General features: G+C 52.0%; 1 protein-coding gene across 4 annotated transcripts in view; it reads right to left on the reverse strand.

The window, feature by feature from the left end:
• MAPKBP1 (mitogen-activated protein kinase binding protein 1) overlaps positions 1-19,083 on the reverse strand; it is a 57,006-nt gene that overhangs the window by 2,562 nt on the left and 35,361 nt on the right. For 2 of the 4 annotated variants that reach the window (XM_043555598.1, XM_043555599.1), the window contains 27 exons: positions 15,006-15,068; positions 14,711-14,768; positions 13,789-13,959; positions 13,255-13,392; positions 12,818-13,000; positions 12,079-12,239; positions 11,078-11,267; positions 10,352-10,498; positions 9,963-10,138; positions 9,085-9,176; positions 8,689-8,814; positions 8,253-8,323; positions 7,993-8,114; positions 7,626-7,701; positions 7,402-7,513; positions 7,160-7,223; positions 6,766-6,900; positions 6,409-6,545; positions 6,148-6,203; positions 3,774-4,013; positions 3,177-3,343; positions 2,806-2,951; positions 2,505-2,702; positions 2,254-2,338; positions 1,688-1,971; positions 875-1,465; positions 349-434 (listed from right to left, as the gene is read on the reverse strand). In XM_043555598.1, the coding sequence (XP_043411533.1) occupies positions 349-434; positions 875-1,465; positions 1,688-1,971; positions 2,254-2,338; positions 2,505-2,702; positions 2,806-2,951; positions 3,177-3,343; positions 3,774-4,013; positions 6,148-6,203; positions 6,409-6,545; positions 6,766-6,900; positions 7,160-7,223; positions 7,402-7,513; positions 7,626-7,701; positions 7,993-8,114; positions 8,253-8,323; positions 8,689-8,814; positions 9,085-9,176; positions 9,963-10,138; positions 10,352-10,498; positions 11,078-11,267; positions 12,079-12,239; positions 12,818-13,000; positions 13,255-13,392; positions 13,789-13,959; positions 14,711-14,768; positions 15,006-15,068 (4,075 nt within the window). Of the gene's footprint in view, positions 1-348; positions 435-874; positions 1,466-1,687; positions 1,972-2,253; positions 2,339-2,504; positions 2,703-2,805; positions 2,952-3,176; positions 3,344-3,773; positions 4,014-6,147; positions 6,204-6,408; positions 6,546-6,765; positions 6,901-7,159; positions 7,224-7,401; positions 7,514-7,625; positions 7,702-7,992; positions 8,115-8,252; positions 8,324-8,688; positions 8,815-9,084; positions 9,177-9,962; positions 10,139-10,351; positions 10,499-11,077; positions 11,268-12,078; positions 12,240-12,565; positions 12,584-12,817; positions 13,001-13,254; positions 13,393-13,788; positions 13,960-14,710; positions 14,769-15,005; positions 15,069-19,083 lie in introns of all 4 variants that reach the window. The other 2 variants (XM_043555600.1, XM_043555597.1) reach the window with 2 other exon arrangements.

The following is a 19,083-nucleotide window of genomic DNA, read 5'->3' on the forward strand; positions in this document are numbered from 1 at the left end:
GCTGGACTGCCCCTATGTCTAAGTTGGCCAAATAGTTTTTGAATATGACAAGGGATACAATGAATAATTATACTGGGACAACAGACATAAACTGGGATGGTCCTGAGCAAACTAGGACAGATGGTCTCTCCACCCTTACCCCCCCAGTCTGAGAAAGTCTCCAGCTCTTAGGGCCAATAGGTCTGCGATTCAAGAGCCCCGGCCTAATGGCCTCTACCTCCCTCAGCTACTCTGCTCAGAATGTTCTTGATTGCTCTACCCATCTGTCAGTGGAAGAGCCTTAGCATGGTTGTTCTGGATACACAGCTAGCACTCTGTCTCCCCCCACGGTAGGTGCCCAACACGTACCAAGCGGTAGAGCCGCACAGCCTGGCGTACATTGCCCTGGAGCTCTGCCACAAGTTGTTCGCACTGCTCCAGGCTCACTGCTGGTTCTGGGAGGGACAGATACAACTCAGTAAGGCCCAGCAAAGCTGCCCTTTCAGGCCTCCCACCCAGAGGTCACTGTTTGCAGGAGAGGCCTACCTGTAGGATCACACCACCTCCACTTGCCCACTGTCCCTTTTCTTGCCTCCTTCCTCCCCAACAACGCCCCTCCCCCAAATACCACACAGAAAGCGAGGTCCAGAGAGGAGGGCCAGCCCCAGCCCCAGGGGCCAGAAGCACTGAAGGGTCAAATGGGTCACAAGGAGATCATGAAGATTGACAGGAGTGTCTCACCATCAGGGGTGTGACTTATGGACTGAGACAGGGGCAGACAGGACAAAAACACCAGAGGCTGGATGCACAGAAATGGGATGGAGCCAGAGAGGAGACAGCAGAGACAGGAGAAAGAGGATGGGGCAGGAGATGAGAGCTGGAGAGCTGTGCACACCTGAGTCCTGGCTCAGGGCTGCCCCTGAGCATTCCATGGGGCTGGGAGTCTTCTCAGGGGTTGGGGACTGCAAGTTCTCAGGGCCTCGGAAGAGGGGGCTGACCGGCAGTTGCTGGCCACAGGGGCTGTTGGGCCCAGGCTGAGCCTGGCACTCTGTCCTAGGCTTGGGAGGGGCACCCTCCCCCAAACAGGCCCGCCTCTCAGATGTACTGTGAGCCTTTCCCAGGCCTGCTGGGGAGCCAGGCCAGTCCACCTCACCAGGGGCCCGGCCCTTGGTAACAGGTGAGAAGGTGGCCAGGGTAGGACGATCAGGCAGTGGCTTTGGAATGTCCAGGACCAGGTGAGCCCGGCTGGGCAGGGCTAGCTTGCTGAGCGGTGAGACTCTAATGGGAGCAGGAGCTTGAGGTTCGGCTGCCAGCCCCAAGTTCTCCCCAACAGAGATGCTGCGGGAGATCTTGGCCATGGAACTGGTGGTGGGGTTCTGGTAGGAGTGAGGCTGAGAAAGACGGCCATCAGCCTGTGGCAGGGAGCGCAGGCCCGCGTGGGCTTCCATCTCCCGTAAGAGCAATGGACCTGGTGGAGGGGCCTCATCTGCAGAGAAGACAGAGATATACAGGTCAGGTGGTGAGGAAGACATCCCAGGTGCAAAGACTCAGCTCCCTAAGAGTTGCTATGCCCCACACATACCCACTAAGGGACACCCAGTGGCAAGCACAGTGACACATCAGAGCTAAATCAGGCCCTCCTTCCTCTAGCATGCTCATGCGCTCCACACTCCCCACACCCTGGAGTTGAGCCCACCAGGCTCCTCACCTTGTGGCACCAGGCTCTGCACAGACTGGGCTTTCTGGAGTCCACCCAAGGGGCTGGCTGCAGTCACTCTCTTGGGAGACCAGCTGCTATCCGGGTTGAGACGGCGTCGTGGCAAAAGCACAGGAACTGCTTGCTGGGGGCCACCATTTCCAGGGGAGGGCTCTGCCTCTGGGGGTGCTCCTGGAGGACTGGCACCACTGCCTCTCAGCTGCTCACCCGAAGCCTGCAGCATCTGGACTGGTCTCGATGGCAGCGCCAGGCTTGAGGAAGATGGAGACAGTTCCCTACAGGGAGGAAATGTGGAAGAAGGCCCAGAGGAGGCTTAGGAGTCCCCTTTGCCAACATGAGGAGAAGCACTGGGAGAGAAGGAACGGCACAAAGCCAGCAGGCCAGCCGTCCCAAACTTGGGAGTGCAAAATACTGTTGAGCATGGGAAGATAGCAGCCTTGGAGAGAGGAGGGTGGCATGCTGCCCCAGAGCCAGGACTGGACCTCTGGGAAGGGCCGGGGGGTCAAGTGAGCCAGAGCTCCTTGTAGGAGAGTAAGAGCTGCTGTGGGGAGAGGTACCTGTGTGGGGGGGTCTGCACTTGCAACAGGAATCGTGAAGAGATGCTCCGAGACTCTGTCCTCTCTGGTACCCGGACTGGGCCCCCTGCCGGGTGACAGAAATTATGAAGTGAAGCAAGCCCTGGTGCCAGATCCTGCCTCCCCTAGAAGGTAACCCAGGGCATGGCCTACCCTTGTACCCTCCCTCTCATCCAGGCAAGGAGGGAAGGAGAGAAGACCACAGTGACCACATACTGGCCCTCTGACCACACCTGGAGCAGCCCCATTGGCCAGAGTCTCAAAGTGCTGTTTTAGAAACTGCTCCTGGTCTGGAGTATGGGGACTGCCTTCCTGTAGCCCATAGGAGCCAGTGCCTCCCTCTTCTTCCTCCTCTTCTTCATCACCCTCGGCTGGCTCTTCAAGGTCTGAGGAAATGCCATCCACACTCAGGGGCTCCGTGCTCTCAGAGTCTGGATGTGGGGAAGGGACAGAAGCATCATGCTGCACCAACCTGTCGCCAGAGCCTCCACTCCCACCTCAGTCCACTGACCTCCCTCAAAGCTGCAGCCTCACCTTCGTTGGGGTGCTCAGGGCTGGAAAGGCGGCTGCTACTATAATCCACAGAGCAGGCACTGTCAGGGCTGTGCTTCTCGGAAGCCCTGCTGCCTGGATACACTCTTCCCAGGGTCCCTCGGGCTGGAGCCTGCACCTGGAACTCACTTTCAGGAGGGCCAGCAGGGGAAAGAAGAGGAAGTTAGCAAGGGTGAGCAGCCCCACCAGACATCTGGCTTCCTTCTCCCCGACCTGTGAGTGGGACTGGGGATGAGGCAGGGGCGAAGTGGCAGGGAAGCCCTGAGTATCCTGGGCCAGCCCTCCCATATAAAGAATGCACAGGAAGGGAAGACTGCATAGCCTCTGAAGTCTGATGAGGGAAGGACCCTTGCCTGGTATCCAGGGTGGGACTGTCACTCGGCTCCGGGTAGACAATACCATCTTCGATGGGTGCAGGCTCCAGATCTTGGGCAAAGACCCCTTCCTCTTGGGACAACAATCGAATAATGTGGGGGCAGGAACAGGGTTGGGAAGCCTGATGCCGAGGGGGCTTTTCGTTCTGGGAACACACAAAGGGGCATTACTGAGGATGCTGACATGAGAAAAGGTCTGAGAAAAGAGGCGGAGGTAGGCAAGGATTTGGTGTGTATAAGTTCTGGGGGAAGCTGAATATTCCAACTCTGAGGATAGCTCCAGCTACTGTTCTTGAGCTTCTGGAATAACAATATTCTGTCACACTCCAGGCTGTCAACCTTCAGCCACCACTTAATATCATGAGCCCTTGAAGAAACCTGGCCCAGGGCAGAGGGTACCACCCCAATCGCCACACCACACAGCCTAGCCAGCCTGAACCTTTGCAGTCCAGGCTACCAATGTGCCACAGGAGCAGAGCAAGCATAGATGGCCCAGTGCTCAGGCCCCAGCTGTTGGCATAAGGCTGCCTAAGGCTGCTTGGAGATCTCTAGGTTGCTGGGAGAAAGCTGGCTCACCTGGCTAGCATGTGAGGTCTCAGGAGGGACCTGCTGACCATGTTTCCCAGGGCAAGACGGGGTCATGGCCAGCAAGTCTTGGCTAGGGTCTCGAGGGCTTGGGGCCAGTGTCTCCAGCTGCCGCAGGTCCAGCATGGAGCGGACACTCAGCTCGACGCCTGGCTGAGCCCAGCGGCTCCTTCTTCTGGGTCCTTGATTGGCCACAGGAGCTGGGGCCAGGAACTCCACCGTCTCCTGTGCCTGGTGTGGGGCAGAGGAGGGGGAAGTTAACAACCACCATACAATAGTATCAGTGAACACTCATATATCACTTACTGTGTGCCAGGCATTTTATTTACATGTGTTCGCTCACTTAATCCCCACAACCACCTTATGAAGTCAGTAGTATTATTCTCCGCATTTTTTTTTTTATTAAATTTTTTTTTTCAACGTTTATTTATTTTTGGGACAGAGAGAGACAGAGCATGAACGGGGGAGGGGCAGAGAGAGAGGGAGACACAGTATCGGAAACAGGCTCCAGGCTCTGAGCCATCAGCCAAGAGCCCGACGCGGGGCTCGAACTCACGGACCACGAGATCGTGACCTGGCTGAAGTCGGACGCTTAACCAACTGCGCCACCCAGGCGCCCCTCTCCGCATTTTTACAGATGGGAAAACTGAAACACAGGGGACTTAGGTAACCTGTATAGTCCCACAGACAGTAAGGGCCTGACTGCAGGTTACAGCTCAGGTAGTCTGGGTCTAGAATTCGTGTTCTTAGCTTTACTCTACGTCCTATCTTAGATGTTCTAGTCTCAGCCTTCGCCCGGTGTCATGGACACCTTGGAGCTGGGAATCTCTACAAAATCCCTTACTCAGAAGACAGTTCTAAGTCCATTCACAGCACCAAGGACAAACCAATAGTCCAGCCTTGAGCCCCTGGCCTGGTCAGAAGGCACCAGAGGCACCATGCCACTATTATTCCATGGAGCTGCTGCTAACAATGAAGGCGCTGCCCCTTGAAGTCTTGATGTGGCCCAAGTGAGGGCTAGGTTGCTGTGGGGCTTGCTCAGAAAGTCTGTATCCGCCTCTGGCTGCCCTGAAGTAGCTGCCCAGTCCTCTCACAGCCCTTTCCCTCCAAATAACTACTCTGGAAGTTCTGAGCTTACCTCCTAACGTGGGGTCTTTAAAACTAGTTCCTCCATGCTCTGGAAAATAGTGTGTGGAGGTTCCTCAAAAAATGAAAAACAGAACTACCCTATGACCCAGAAATAGCACTGCTAGGAATTTACCCAAGCGATACAGGAGTGCTGATGCATAGGGGCACATGTACCCCAGTGTTTATAGCAGCACTTTCAACAATAGCCAAATTATGGAAAGAGCCTAAATGTCCGTCAACTGATGAATGGATAAGGAAGATGTGGTTTATATATACAATGGAATACTATTTGGCAATAATAAAGAATGAAATCTGGCCATTTGCAGCAATGTGGATGCAACTGGAGGGTATCATACTAAGAGAAAAAAGTAGTCAGAGAAAGACAGATACCATATATTTTCACTAATATGTGAATCTTGAGAAACTTAACAGAAGACCATGGAGAGGGGAAGCGGGGGGGAAAGTTACAGAGAGGGAGGGAGGCAAACTATAAAATATTCTTAAATACTGAGAACAAACTGAGAGTTGATAGGGGCTGGGGAAGAGGGAAAAGTGGGTGATGGGCACTGAGGAAAGCACTTGTTGGGATGAGCACTGGGTGTTGTATGGAAACTAATTTGACAATAAATTATATATGTATATAAAAAAAAACTAGTTTCTTCAGATTTCTATTCTTTGCATCTTTGATTTGCTTGAATTTCAGTTCTTTTTTTTTTTAATGTTCATTTATTTTTGAGAGGGTGGGGGGCAGAAAGAAAGATAGATAAAGGATCCGAACCAGGATCCACAGTGACAGAAGAGAGCCCGACACAGGGCTCGAACCCATGAACCATGAGATCGTGACCTGAGCCGAAATCAAGAGTCGGACGCTTAACCAACTGAGCCACCCAGGAGCCCCTCTTGCAGTTCTAACAGTTTGGCTCGGACACCCCTTTTCTACTCCCCACCTCAACCTGTTCTTTGTTCATGTTTACTCCCAGGCCTCAAGACAGCTGAACAAGTGGAGCACTTCTTCTAGTGGCGACTCACCCCTGCAGGCCACCCCACCCAGACTGCAGGAGGGAGACCCCTAGGCTTCATCATCTGTAACCTGGGACCAGTCAAGCTGCTCAGACTCTCCCACAAGGCCCTTTTTTAAACTCAAGGGGTGCAGCATGTGGGCAGGCCTAGAGAGCCCACTTTCACCTTCCTCTGCCTCTTATAACCTTGGAAGGGCATTATAACGATGGTGACTCACCCGACTCATCTCCCAGTGGGACAGGCTTCGGGGCAGGACTGGGCCAGGCACTGAGGCTAGACAGAGACAGGCAGTCAGAGAGAGTATCTCCAGCCCACCCACCCAGAGCCCTGGCTCCACATCAGCCCATACCTGTGTGGCCACAGTGATGCTCTGACTTCCTCAGCTCACCCTGATCTCACCCCCACAGTACCAGAAAGGGCATATCTGGCCACTGTGCCAACTGGTGCCTCTCTGGCCCTACATGAGACTTTCACACACCTGGCTCTTTCTTGGTACCCTTGGCAAGGATAGGCAGAGCTGGCAGTTCTTCTTCTTCAGTGCCTTCATCTTCTCCCTCCTTGTCACTGTCTGATGACAGAGCTGGTCCAGGAGACAGCATCGATGGGGCCTCATGCCTAAGTCCAAGACAAGGAAGGTCATGGAGAGAGGAGACTCAATGCAGGTAGAGGCCAACCTTTATGGGTGTTCAGGTAAGAAATGTGTGTTGGGGGGGGTACAGGAGTTGGGAGGTACAGGTGAATGTCAAGTCCAGAGCAGAAAGGAGTACCACGGAGATCACAGCAAGCAGTCTAGATGCCCACCCACCACTCGCCCATAACCATACTCTGTTCTCACCGGTTGGGACCCGCAGCCCTTTGGGGAGAAGATGGTCCTTGTGGCTTGCCCCCTCGCTGACGTTGGCGCAGCTCAGCCAGACGCTGCCTCATGCTGATGGTCATCTCAGAGCTCAGGCGCCACACAAATATACAGCTGGATAGAGCCACAGAGTTGGGTGAGGGAGGGGTAGGGTAGGGCCTGGGGTAGGTAGCACACCACTAGTTCCCCTTCCTCATGGGCTGTCGAGAAAACCAGGGCCACCCTCTAGCACCACATCAGGCCCAGCCAAGAAAGACCCCTGCTCAGCCCTACTTCCCAGAGACATCACTGATGTGAAAAGAGGGGAGGGAGCTGGGTATATGTGTGGCACAGAGGAAAAATCTGTGTCTCAGGGAAGCTGGCTTCTGCTCACCTGTCCCCTGACACAGAGATGAGATGTTTGCAGTCATTACTAAACTTCATGCCAGTGACAATCTCTGTGAGGAACAAAGAATACGGCCTATGAGCCACTCTAAAGTCCCCGCCAAGCTTCTGTCCCAACAGTGGAGGTCAATGGTTGGTGGCAGGGGTGGGGCGAGTAGCTCTGCTAGGTCCCCAGAAACTAAAGGAGGAAAGAGTAAAGTTCCAGCCGTAGATTACTGGGGCAACACTTACCTGAGTGGCCAAACATGGTGGCCACACACTCGCCTGAGGAGAAGTCAAAAATGGAGAGGTTCTTGTCAGAACAGCTGGTGGCGATATAGATCCCTGAGGGGTCTGTCTGCACCTGAGGAGTGGGACACACAGCTGGCAGAGGACAAGGGAAGCACCAGTCCCTTTCCACCCACTACCCCTGTCCTTCCTTTCTTGGTCCAGAGCCCACCCTGCTGGGCCCTTACCTTAATGAGAGTGCCGTCCTCACCCTGTGATCCTTTAAACAGCTTCTTCTGCTTCCCACTGCTGATGTTGAAGATCCTGTAAAGAAACACTCTTGTTCACATGAAGAAGAGGCCACAATCAAGCACACCTGGATGACAGAGACCCCAGCATTCAGTTCCAGCCCTGTTCTGAGAGCCACTCCCCAACACCAAAGAGGCTACCACCTCTTGGGTAAGGCCAAGTGCTCTTTCTACAGGCTCAAGGGGTACAACGTCCTAGACAAAAAGACAGAAATGGGGAGACAGCTGCTTAAAGCTGACCCCTCAGGTCACATGGGTGGAGGTCACAAAGGAAGGTGGTTAGATGGTTTGAGAAAGGGACGCCCACCGAATATTTCGGTCCTGGCAGCCGATGGCCGTGTACTTCCAGCTGGGCTCCACATCCATATCATAGAGGGTCGTCTTCCGTACCACGTGGTGCGTCCGTGTAAACTGTACTCCATCTCCGGACTGAAGGGGTAGAACATGTGGGCTCACTAGGCCCAGAGAGCCCGGCTTTCGCCTCCCTTCACCTCTTACAATCTCAGCTCAGGGAACGACTGAGATTCCCCAACCACTGCCCTATTCAGGGAAGCCCCATACCCTCACCTTCTGTGCAGTTCGGAAGTAGATGCTCTTGTCTGCTCCACAGCTGATCATGCGGACTTGCCCATCGCTGGCTATGGAGGAGGGGGGCCTAGCTATTACCACAGCTCTCACCACAAGGGGGCCAGCCCTTCCTCTGCCTTCCCTCCATACTGCCCCACTGCTGAACTATTCCACATGACCAGGACAACCAATTAAATCAGGACACTTCCTCCAAACCTAAGCTTTCTGTTCTCTCTGCCCTCAGCCAACCTGGTTGGCTCACAGTCACCTAGACTGATAGTCGACATTCCACCTGTCTTCCCATCCAGCTCCAGGCCTCCCAATTGCTGTCCCACACATCCTTGCAACTGGCACACCCTTCTCATGGACGCAGGAGATAGGGGTAGAAGATACTGGTGGTAGGTGGCAAGATGTGTCTCAACTGCCCTGCCCCCACCTGCAAACTTGACAGCAGTGATGGAGGATGAGTGCTCGTCCAACGTCTGCTGCAGGCTATATTCACGGCCAGCATCTAGCACATGGATGAGCCGATCCCGGCTCGCTGACGCCAACAGCTTCAGACCTGGGGTTGAAAGAACTCTATCAGCCCATGAGTGCCCAGAGCAAACCCCTATGTGGGCCCGGCAAAAGGACCACAGGAACTGAGCCCCTTAACTCTGAGACAAGTGAACTATGCAGCAGGCATGGAGCTGTCCTCCTCTAAACCTGCAATACCAAGTGATTCAAACGATGTTCAGTCCCGCATCCAAGAGCCAGGATGGACGTAAGTGGCACTAGCAGGACTGGAGGGGCCCTGTGCCGTTCTGGGCTAGATCCCAGGCATCCTTCTTACCTGTGTCTGGCTTAGAGTACTCCAGGCATAGAATTTCTGAGTCATGGGCCTCCACCTTTAGCATCTCACTCAGGGACTGCAGCTCATGCACTCTGCAAAGATGAGAGGGAAGAGGGTGTTGACAGGCTACCAGAGGAGAGGCTCACCCTCCATTCTCTGCTATACCTTCCCTCTAACCTGTTTTTAAAATTGTATTTTTATTTATTTTTGAACTTTTAGGTTTAGAGAAAAATTGCAATGAGTATAGAGAATTTTCACATTAACGGCAGTTCAAATACCAGAAGCAGGAAATGTACATTGGTACAGTAGTATTAATTAATTAATTAAGGATTTTATTTGAATTTCACCAGTTTTTCCACAAAGCCTTTTTTCTGGATCCAAGATCCTATCAAGAGTCCAAATTGCATTTAATTGTTGTCTCTCCTTATCACCTGTAGTTGGTGACAGTTCTTCAGTCTTTCCTTATCATTCATGACCTTGATGCTTTTGAGGAGTATTGATCACTCTTCAACACTCTTTAGAAAAGTATTGACTACTCTGTCCTACATACCTCAGTTTTAGTCTGCTTGATGTTTTCCCATGATTGAACTGAGTTTATGCATTTGGGGCAAGAATACCACAGAAACCATGCTATGTCCATCTTAGCACATCATATTATGGGCTTCATGAGGTTGACATGAGGATGTTAAGTTTACTCACTTGGTTAGGATGGTTTCTGCTGGGTTTCTTCATTGTAAAGTTACTATCTTTTCGTGTATATAGACATCTTGTTCCCCAATCTTTCAGAGCCAATTTTTCTAAAGCTCTGTCCTTCAGGACCTAACTCCCTTGGCCTGTGCCGTGGGAGGCAGTCAGTACCACTCCAGGCCTGGCATTACCTGAGCGTGCCTACACGGTCCCCAGAAGCTAGATGCTGTCCGTTGGGGCTGATACACACAGAGCGGATGCCCACACGGGGATCCATCAGGGACCCATCAGCTTTGTCTCCTCCGGGCAGCTCGGTGTCTAGCAGGGCCTGAGTGTTCCCATCCACATAGATGATCTTAATGAGGTCCTAGGGGAGCATGTCAGAATAGCAGGTGAATTAGGCAGGCCTGACCCAGTACAGCTGCAAAGGGAGAAGAATGCTGGACAAGATAAACCCCTGGCTCAAAGAGCCCAGCCAAACCAGAGCTGGAAGGGACCCAGTTCCTGAGAAGGGGGTGTGAAAGCTGAGGGGATGGGGGCATTAAGTAGGGAGTAGATGCCCTAAGGCCTCAGGGCTCACATTGCTGAGGATGTTTCGGTGCAGGGTGGAGCCGTGTACCCCGGAGCTCTCTGTGTTCCACAGGCGGATGGTATTGTCTGAGGAACAGGTGATAAAGGAACTTGGGGGCAGGCAGGCCTGGTTACTGTCCTTCACTTCAGGGTACACCTGAGGGGCAGAGGGAACAAAGTCAGATCTCCATGTAGGGGGCAGTCCTTTACCTGCCCAAGGAGATGGAAGGGAATGCGATTAAAGAGAGGATGCTGGCCAAGACTTAGCCCAGTGTTTGTCACATAGGAAGCAAGCCATAACTATTAGATACTCTGTATTATCACTAAGGGCAAAAACCTTAACAAAGCTCCCGTTATGTTCCAGGCACTCTTCAACATCTCCCGCTTATATCATTTCATTTAATCCTTAGGACAACTGGAGTAATCAGGTACACCAGTTTACAGTTGAGGAAACTGAGGTTCAGTCAATTTCAGTAACTTGTCCAAGATCACCCAGCCCAGGATGAGGCAAAGCTGGGGATAGACAGGGATACAATGGAAGAAGCCTGAGATACATAAGCAGTAAAATTCAAGCTCAATCGTCAGGACCCATGAAGATATGCGGATACACAGGGATGTTGCTGGAGAAAAAAGGAGGCAGCAGGAATATGAAGGCATCCTCAGGGATCCCCACCTCCTGCCCCACAATGGTACCCCAGCAAACCTGGTCAGTCCCAAGCCAGCCCAGCCCACATACCTCCACACTCCAGACGCAGGAGGAATGATACAGAGCTGAGTACACCTTGCCCACTTTCTTGGGGTCCCTCACATCCCAAACATAAATGCTGTGGTCGTTGTATACACAAGACAGCCACTGATTAGTAGGATCAAAAGTCAAGGCAATGGTGTCTGGATACCTGGCATTGGCCACTCCAGAGAAGAGGCGACTGTGGGGAAGAGGACAGGGCAAACAGTGAGTGAGGAGGTGATGAAATGGAGGACTAAAAAGAATGAAAACAGAAGCCAAAGAACAAAGGAAGGAGCAGAGGGAGCATAAGGAGCCCTCTCCAGACCTGCAGGGGGCAGCTGCCTGAGAAAGAAAAAGGTCTCTGACAGCTGTCAGCCAGGAGGTGACCCCTGACCTGGCACTAGTTGTTGGACCTCGGTGTTCTCGTGATGAACACAGTGTCAGAGAACACGAAAGTCAGACAAGGTACCTCTGCGGCCATGATGGAACAGAACAAAAACAAGACCCCTCTATAATTGTGTCTGAGGACGGATAAACACACGTCACTGTATAAACCACAAAATGACCGTACATTTCCATTCCCATCTATCATGATTGAATGCTACTTCTTTACCAATTACAGCTTTAGCCCCGTATCTTCCCTTCCACCTTTTAGATAAAAATGATTAAGAAGTCCAATTGTAGAATTGCCTGAACTTCCTGACAGCATCTAACCAGAGCAAAACTTCAACACCTTGAACCATTCCTAAAATCATCTAATACAAGCCCAAATCTTACGATAAGCCCTACCTACCCTCCCCCCTTCCTAAGACACTCGCCAGTTTCCCACGGTGTGCAGCCTCCTCGGTTGCAACTAGTATCAATAAGCCCAAATCTGTTGGTCTACAGAGGTGGTGCTGGCAATCATGGGGGCACTGATACACTCCTCAGTTTGACTCCTGAAGCACAGCCAGGGAAGGCTGGGCCCAAGGTGAGGCTCTGAATGGAGGCAGGGGGCCCACACAGCTCACCTGGCCTCAGTGACGCTGGCAATGTCTGTCCCCAGGGCGTGGGGCCGGGGCAGCGTGCTGAGAAAGTGCAGGTTAGAGGGGTTGAAGAGGCGCACGGTGCCATCAGCACAGCCACAGAAGATGTAGTCTTGGCTCACAGAGATGCAGTGGGCCACAGTAGTCTGCAGGCAGAAGGGCTCAGGTCAGCAAGGGTCACCTGCCCAACCCCTCCTCAAGAGTCACCTGCCAAGAGGAAGGACCAGCCAAGGCAGAGGCGAGGAAAAAGCTCCCCAGCAGCTCTGGCCTGAGCCCCTCAGCTGTCATCTAGAGATACCCCTCCCTCCAGCAGCAGGTGGCCAGAGGGCCTACAGCCACGTGCAATTGGGGGATGGGAGTCAGGGACCCTTCTAAGGCACGAGAAGTTTTGGCAAAGAGGACAAAGAAGGAAAAGCCCAGCAAAGAGAAAGAAACAGCATGAGAAAGACAGGAGGGTCTAGGTACCACTTACTGTGAAGCTGTCTGTATTCTGAGAAGAGGGAAGCAGAGGAAAGAAAGATGGAAAGAGAAAGCAGAGAGGAGGCAGTTATAGAGATCTCCAAGGGCTGGAACTAGGCCAAGCTCTGGCTCCCACAAGCTTCTCTCTCCTGGGGTCCCCTCCTGCATGCGTGAGGGCCTAGACCCTGGTATGGAGCCAGAGGCATCAGATCTCCCCTGAGCTTACACACGGGCAGCCCCTACCCATTGGGACAGAGGTGCTTACTCTCAGCTCCACCCACTTATCCAAAAGCCTCCGATCGCTGAACTCGCACAGCAGCCCTGAGGACGTGATGCAAAAGGTGCTGTCGGCCTTCTTCCCTCGGCCACAGGCCACATCAGTGAACAGGTTGTTTCGCAGCTCCCCCAGCAGCCCTGAGCGGCCCAGCAGGGGCACAGTGGCGTTCACCTGTGGAGACACACCACAGTTGCCACCTGTCCACCCCAGAGCCTGCCCCTGCAAACTAGACCCTGGGGAGAAGGAGGGGAAGCAGCAAGGCCCCCTCACTCTTTGAGACTACTCCTTGGCCCGGACAGCATCTGGCTCACCCAGAACTTCTGTATGGCTGCTCGGTAAGCAGAGAGGGGCCCAAGTGAACAGGGTCTCCTGGGGTGGGCTGAGCAGGCCCTGGCTCTGGGCCACTTCCAGCCTCAGCAGCTCACCTTTGAGGTCTTACTGTCATCGAGGTACCAGAATTTGATGTGCCGGTTGCCTGCAGTGACAAAGTAGCTGCAATCTTCAGAGAAGGACACTGCTGTCACCCGACTGGACACCTTATTGGAGGCCACCACAATGTTTTTCTGGAGGGAAAGCCAAAGGAAGAATCAAAATTCTGCCTCTTGGGGCTAAGAAGAAAGAGGTTTAAAGGAAGGAGGAGGGGTTAGATAGGATTTGTACTTAAAAAGGGCTCCTTTCCAAGATTTTTTGGTCAGAAAAAGAAGGGAGAGAGAAGAATTTCTTTCTAGAGGAGCTGAAGAGATTCATTTCCTCTGTAGATCCTCAAAGGCATAAAGCTAGCCCCTTTCTACCAACACACCTGGCTACACAGTTTTTCTTTTCTGCTTCAGGCTATTTTCTAGAATGAGACTGAGATTAGCAGAGTGGAGTGAAGGGGTTCAGATCAGCAGCTTCCTGGCTCCCTGACTGGTCCATGAACTCCCATGAGGCTGTCAGGCCAGCCCGCCCAGTCTACTCACCTTCCAGGCCCAGACATTGACAATCATGTCATGCTGGTAGCCCACGGAGACAATGTACTTGGCGCTAGGGGAGAAGGCCACACAAGCCACGCCATATTTATGCTCCTGCAGCTCCGCCACCTGGCTATGCTCAGCCACGTCCCAAACCCGGACGGCAGGCATGTGCCCACTCTGCAGGGAGGCAAGAACTGGAAGTGAGGGCCAGAGGCATACAGACGCCCCAAGCCTTTCAGGGTGGGGGTTCTCATCCCCCGCCCCCCCAGCTACTCAATAAAATCTCTCTAATGACCCCTGGCCAAGAGTCAAGAGGAGAGCGCTATTATGGGGCAAAGGTATTTTTAAAAACATGATAAATATCTCAGGACAGTGATCATCAGGAAGAAAACAGCCCAGATTTTGTTCAATATCTGTGTCAGGGTGTGCACCTCTGTATTTGTTCAAAACTCCTTGAGTGATTCTTGATGGGTCTCCAGGGTTGAGAACCACTACCACTCATGCCTATTTCTGCCTCATCTGCCTTCCTGTAAGCCTGAGAACACAGAGGCATCCCTCATGTGCCCAGCAGGGGGCCTCTGGAGATAAGGAATATTTTAAGGCAGTGGTTTTTCAAAGCCTGCTTCCCAAACCAGCAGAATCTGCACTAGGCAACTCGTTAGAAATGTAAATTTTGGGGTCCCATCTCGGACCTATAAACTCAGAAACCCTGGGGGCAGGCCTGACAATGTGTACTTCACCAAGCAAACCAGGTGATTCTCACTAAGGTTTAAGAACCACTGTTTTCAGGCAGAGCAAAGACTAGGATTTAGCATCTGTTCAGGAAGCCAAAGTGCCAGCAGCCCTAACGAGGCCTAGGATTGTAGCTCTTTGCTGAGGCCAGGCCACCCACCCACCTCAGAGGACTACAGCCCCGATCCTCACTCACCTCTCCAGTGACCAGGTACTTGCCATCAGGAGAGAAGGCCAGGGCAGTGATGGTTTTCCTGCAGGATATGAGGCAGGCTCAGAGGGGCACTGACAGCCTGGCCTAAACCTGGCTCCCACAGAGTCCCCTCAAGAGGCAAGGTGAGCAGACACTAATGGCACACATAGTGGCATTTTGCTATCTGATCCTGGGCCCAACCAGGTCCCAGTCCTCAGACCCTCAAAGACCCCAGACAGTGCCCTTTTCACAACTCCCAGGAAATGGAGGTGCTCCTTGAGGGCCCAGCCCCATTTACCTGGAACTGTTGAGGATGTGGTGCTGTTTGTGTTTCCGGGGATTGAACAGCACGACCACACACCTGAGGAGATAGGGCAGACAACAGGCTTAGCTCCAAGCCACAGCTCCCCTAGGAGGCACCCAGGCCACCTGGGAATTCCCATCACTCAGCACAGGGAGCTGTGGAGTGCAAGTTGAGAGGGGTTCTGCTTGCTACTGAGGGCAACTGCTTTCTGGCAACCTCTTCTTGCTTCCCTTCCCCACTCACAAGGGCCTATCTCTGCAGCCCCATGAGGGGGAAGGCTCCCTGGAAGCCTATCCCACCAGGTCCCTAAATACCAGTAACATCTCTGGCCATACCCACAAAGGGCAGCAAGGACACAGGCCTTCCCACAGCCCTTACACAGAGCCCAGGAAGGGGTGCAGGAGGGAAGAGTACACGTGATTTGAGCACAGCAGCAGCCAGTTTACAGGCTTAGAGCCACATGTATGACAAGAGTTTGTGCTCCAAGGAGGGGTAAGGCCTCTCATGTGTGAGCCCACATGTGTACCCGGCAGGAGCTGGCCCCATACTCTCTACGTGCCAGATGAGGAAGGAGGTGGGAGGCAGGAGGCCAGAGCTGCTGGAAGGCTCAGTAAGACTAGAAGGAGGGGCAGAGAGAGCCCTGGGGAGGCCTGTTCAGTGCCTCGGAACTCCTGTGCCCAGCCCTGAGAATCCCCTGTGGCAAAGAGCCTGAGAAGGGCACTCCAGACTGCCAGAAGACAATCTGGAACTCCGCCCGCCTGCCTGCTGTGCAGAGAAGGGTGGGAGTACCCTCTCTGACCAGGCAGCAAGGTTGGATGGGATCAGGTTCAGACTGACTTTCCAGAGGCAGTTCCAGAGAGGAGGCCAGGTGACAGGAGTCAAAGCAGGAAGCCCGAAGCCATAGGCAGGCAGTGCTCTCTCTTAGGCTCCTTGACTGTCAGCAGGCCTGGGCCCGCTGCCCCTTCCACCTTACTACTTCATGAGTACTGTAAGTAGCTGACAGGAGCAAGCCTGAAGCCTGCTACATGGGGAGACACTGAGCAGAGGGTGACATCCCCCAGACCCAAACTTGTTTAATAGGAACTCCAATGCCTGCTAAAACTTGAAGCAAAGGCAAGTACAGGCTGCTAGTGAGTGCTTGGCACGTTAGGCTCCATAAACCACTTCAATATGCAAATTCTACAAGTAATCTCTGGGGTCACCAGAATCTCTGAGGTACTAGATATGCCCAGAACTGCCAGGCTGAGCAACGAAGCCTTGGAATTCCTGAGTCACATCATCTTCTCTTCTGACCCCTTCCCCAAATCAATCCTCGCTGTTTGCTTTCTCCTTCTCTCCCCATCTCCTCATCTTACCTTGTTCCCTTTTCTTCATTCCTTTCTCCTTTCTCTCTTTATACCAATCTCTAGTCTCCTGCTTCCCTTGTGCAATGCCATGTCATAGGGATTGAAATATATGACAAAAGTCAAAGGCCCTTGGAAACTCTGTGCCGCATCACTCTTTCTCCCCTGTTCCCAAACACACACACACACACACACACACACACACACACACACACATCCATGCACACTTGCCTAGCTTCTGTTACGGGCAGTCCAGGATACAGGGAACCTAATTCCTGCAAAACAGACTCATAGAACCTTAGAGCTGGAAGGAAGGACGGAAGGAATTAAATGCACTGTGCAGAGCGCCTGGGTGGCTCAGTCAGTTAAGCATCCAACTTTGGCTCAGGTCATGATCTCATGGCTCATGAGCTTGAGCCCCACATTGGGCTCTGTGCTAACAGCCCAGGGCCTGGAGCCTTCTTCAGATTCTGTGTCTCCGTCTCTCTCTGTCCCTACCCTGCTCACACTCTGTCTCTCTCTCTCTCACTCTCAAAAATAAATAAACATGAATTTTTTTTTTAATTAAATGCACTGTGCTAGGTGACTTTAAACATCACTGAGTCCAACCCTCCAGGATTTTGAGATGAGGAAACCTAGGCTCAGAAAACTCCTATAGAGAACAGATCCAGGACTCCCAGGTCTCCTGACTCTCAATGCTCTTTACATCAAACACACGTGAGTGTCTGATTTGATCATGTCACTCCTGGACAATCATCCCTGGGGGGCTTCCAAAACCAAACTCCTTAAAGTGCCCATGAAGGCCCTGGGTGGTATGACCCCTGCCCACCCTTCAGCTTCACCATGAACCATGTTCCAACCACATTCCTTCACTCTCTTTAACTTGCTGTGCTCCTTTGCAAGAACTGTTTCCATTATCTAGAACATTCTTCTCTCCCTTTTCCAACTAGTTAATCTTTAGTCCTCTTTCAGATCTCAGGTCAAATGGCCTCAGTAGCAAGTGCTCTTGTAGCAAGTAGAGTGTATCAATCTTTTGTAACATTTATGACCGCTGCAACTTTACACTTATTTTAACGACCCTCCCACCAGATTGTGCATTTCGTGAGAATGAGAACTGGGTCTGGTTCTGCTCACAGCTTTGTCTCCTGTGCCCAGCAGAGGCTGCCCTATTGCAATTGTTCAAAAACCACTTATTAAATGGAAGAATGCCTCCCCTGGTCCACTAGCTTGGTCTTCTGGGGCATCCGTAGGCCCAGCTCTCCCTACTCCACACCCCACCTGTCTTCTATGGAGGGAGGGACTGAGGACATCTGGATCCTCAGAGGCAGTGTGGGGCCAGAGGGGCACTGTGGGCTCTGAAGGTAGATACCAGGGTTCTACCCCTTGTTCTGGCATGTACAGCCCTGGGACCCTGGGTAAGGCACACTCCTGTTTACTTATCCATAATAAAGGAGACACTCAGATCTAGCTTATCAGACTTCTGTGAAGATTAAATGATTTTTTCTGACACAGAGTAGGAGCCAAGCAAATGGCAAATGCTAATATTACTATTCCTTAAGCATGGAAAGGAAGCTGAAAGGGGGCTCCTGGCAGTGGGGGAAGAGGTGCTAAGAGACTATGTCAGGTTTTTCCTTTGGAAGAATGGAGGTAAGTCCTGTTAGGACCTCAGTAATGGTAAAAACTTCAAAGAAAGCTTTATTTTTTGTTCTGGGAAGGCAGCCAAGAAAGGAGAGCAGGATTAAGCTTGGGGAAAGAAAATATCTGCATCTTAATTCATTTAAGGGATAACAAGCTTAGAAGGTAGCAAGGAAAGGATGGGGGAAACATGGAGAGAAATCACCTCAAGTGTCTAGGACAGCAGCACAGAAGCATGGAAAGAAAATGGAAGTGACATCTCCTGGCTAAGTTAAGATGCACCACACAAGAGTTTCAGTGAACTCTGAACATGAACTTTAAACATGAACTCCTTTAGTAGCCGGTCCTCTGCTCTCCATGCAGCAGGGCTCAGTAATAAGAGTTACCATTTATCAAGCACTTTCTAAGTAGCAGGCACTCTGCCAAGCAGCCTAGATGTCTGGTTTTAGCTAATCCTTACAGCAACCTTGTGATGCTGGTACAATTATCCCCACTATACAGATGGAGAACCGAGATCAGAACAGTGAGGTAACTGGCTCAAGGCCACTCAGCTAAAGCTGAAGAGAGTCAGGACTCCAGAAGCAGTGCTCTAAGGAGTGCAGACTGCAAGTGAGTGGAGGAAAGAAGAGGAAAGTGAAGTTGAAGGTGAGAGAAGGGGAAACACATTGACCTAACATGCACGGTGCTTGGACAGGAGCCTGTGAGAAAAGGGAAAGAAGAGTGGGGCGCTTTGAGGGGAAAAAGGATTTGGGCTACAGAATTTTTTAAAAATCAGAACAGGGCAGATGAAAACTATAGCAGTTATAGTTCCAAGTTCACAGATTTAGATATTTGGATTTTAATACTTTATTCAGTGTGCAAAAATTCACACACACACACACACACACACACTCACTCACTCACTCACTTACTCATATGTACACCCTGGCCTGCCACCATCATGAAAAGCCTAGCAAGTTTTCCACCCAACTGATGTTTTCTAACTTTCTTATTATCTGTGCCGACCTACTGAGGAGGCCTGTCTCTGGAGGCTCATCTCTCTAGCAGGGACTTCTAGTCTGAGTGGTTACAGGTTACCTAGCTTTCTGATAGCT

Source organism: Prionailurus bengalensis, chromosome B3 (assembly GCF_016509475.1).
Source record: "Prionailurus bengalensis isolate Pbe53 chromosome B3, Fcat_Pben_1.1_paternal_pri, whole genome shotgun sequence".
NCBI classification, from domain to species: domain Eukaryota; kingdom Metazoa; phylum Chordata; class Mammalia; order Carnivora; family Felidae; genus Prionailurus; species Prionailurus bengalensis.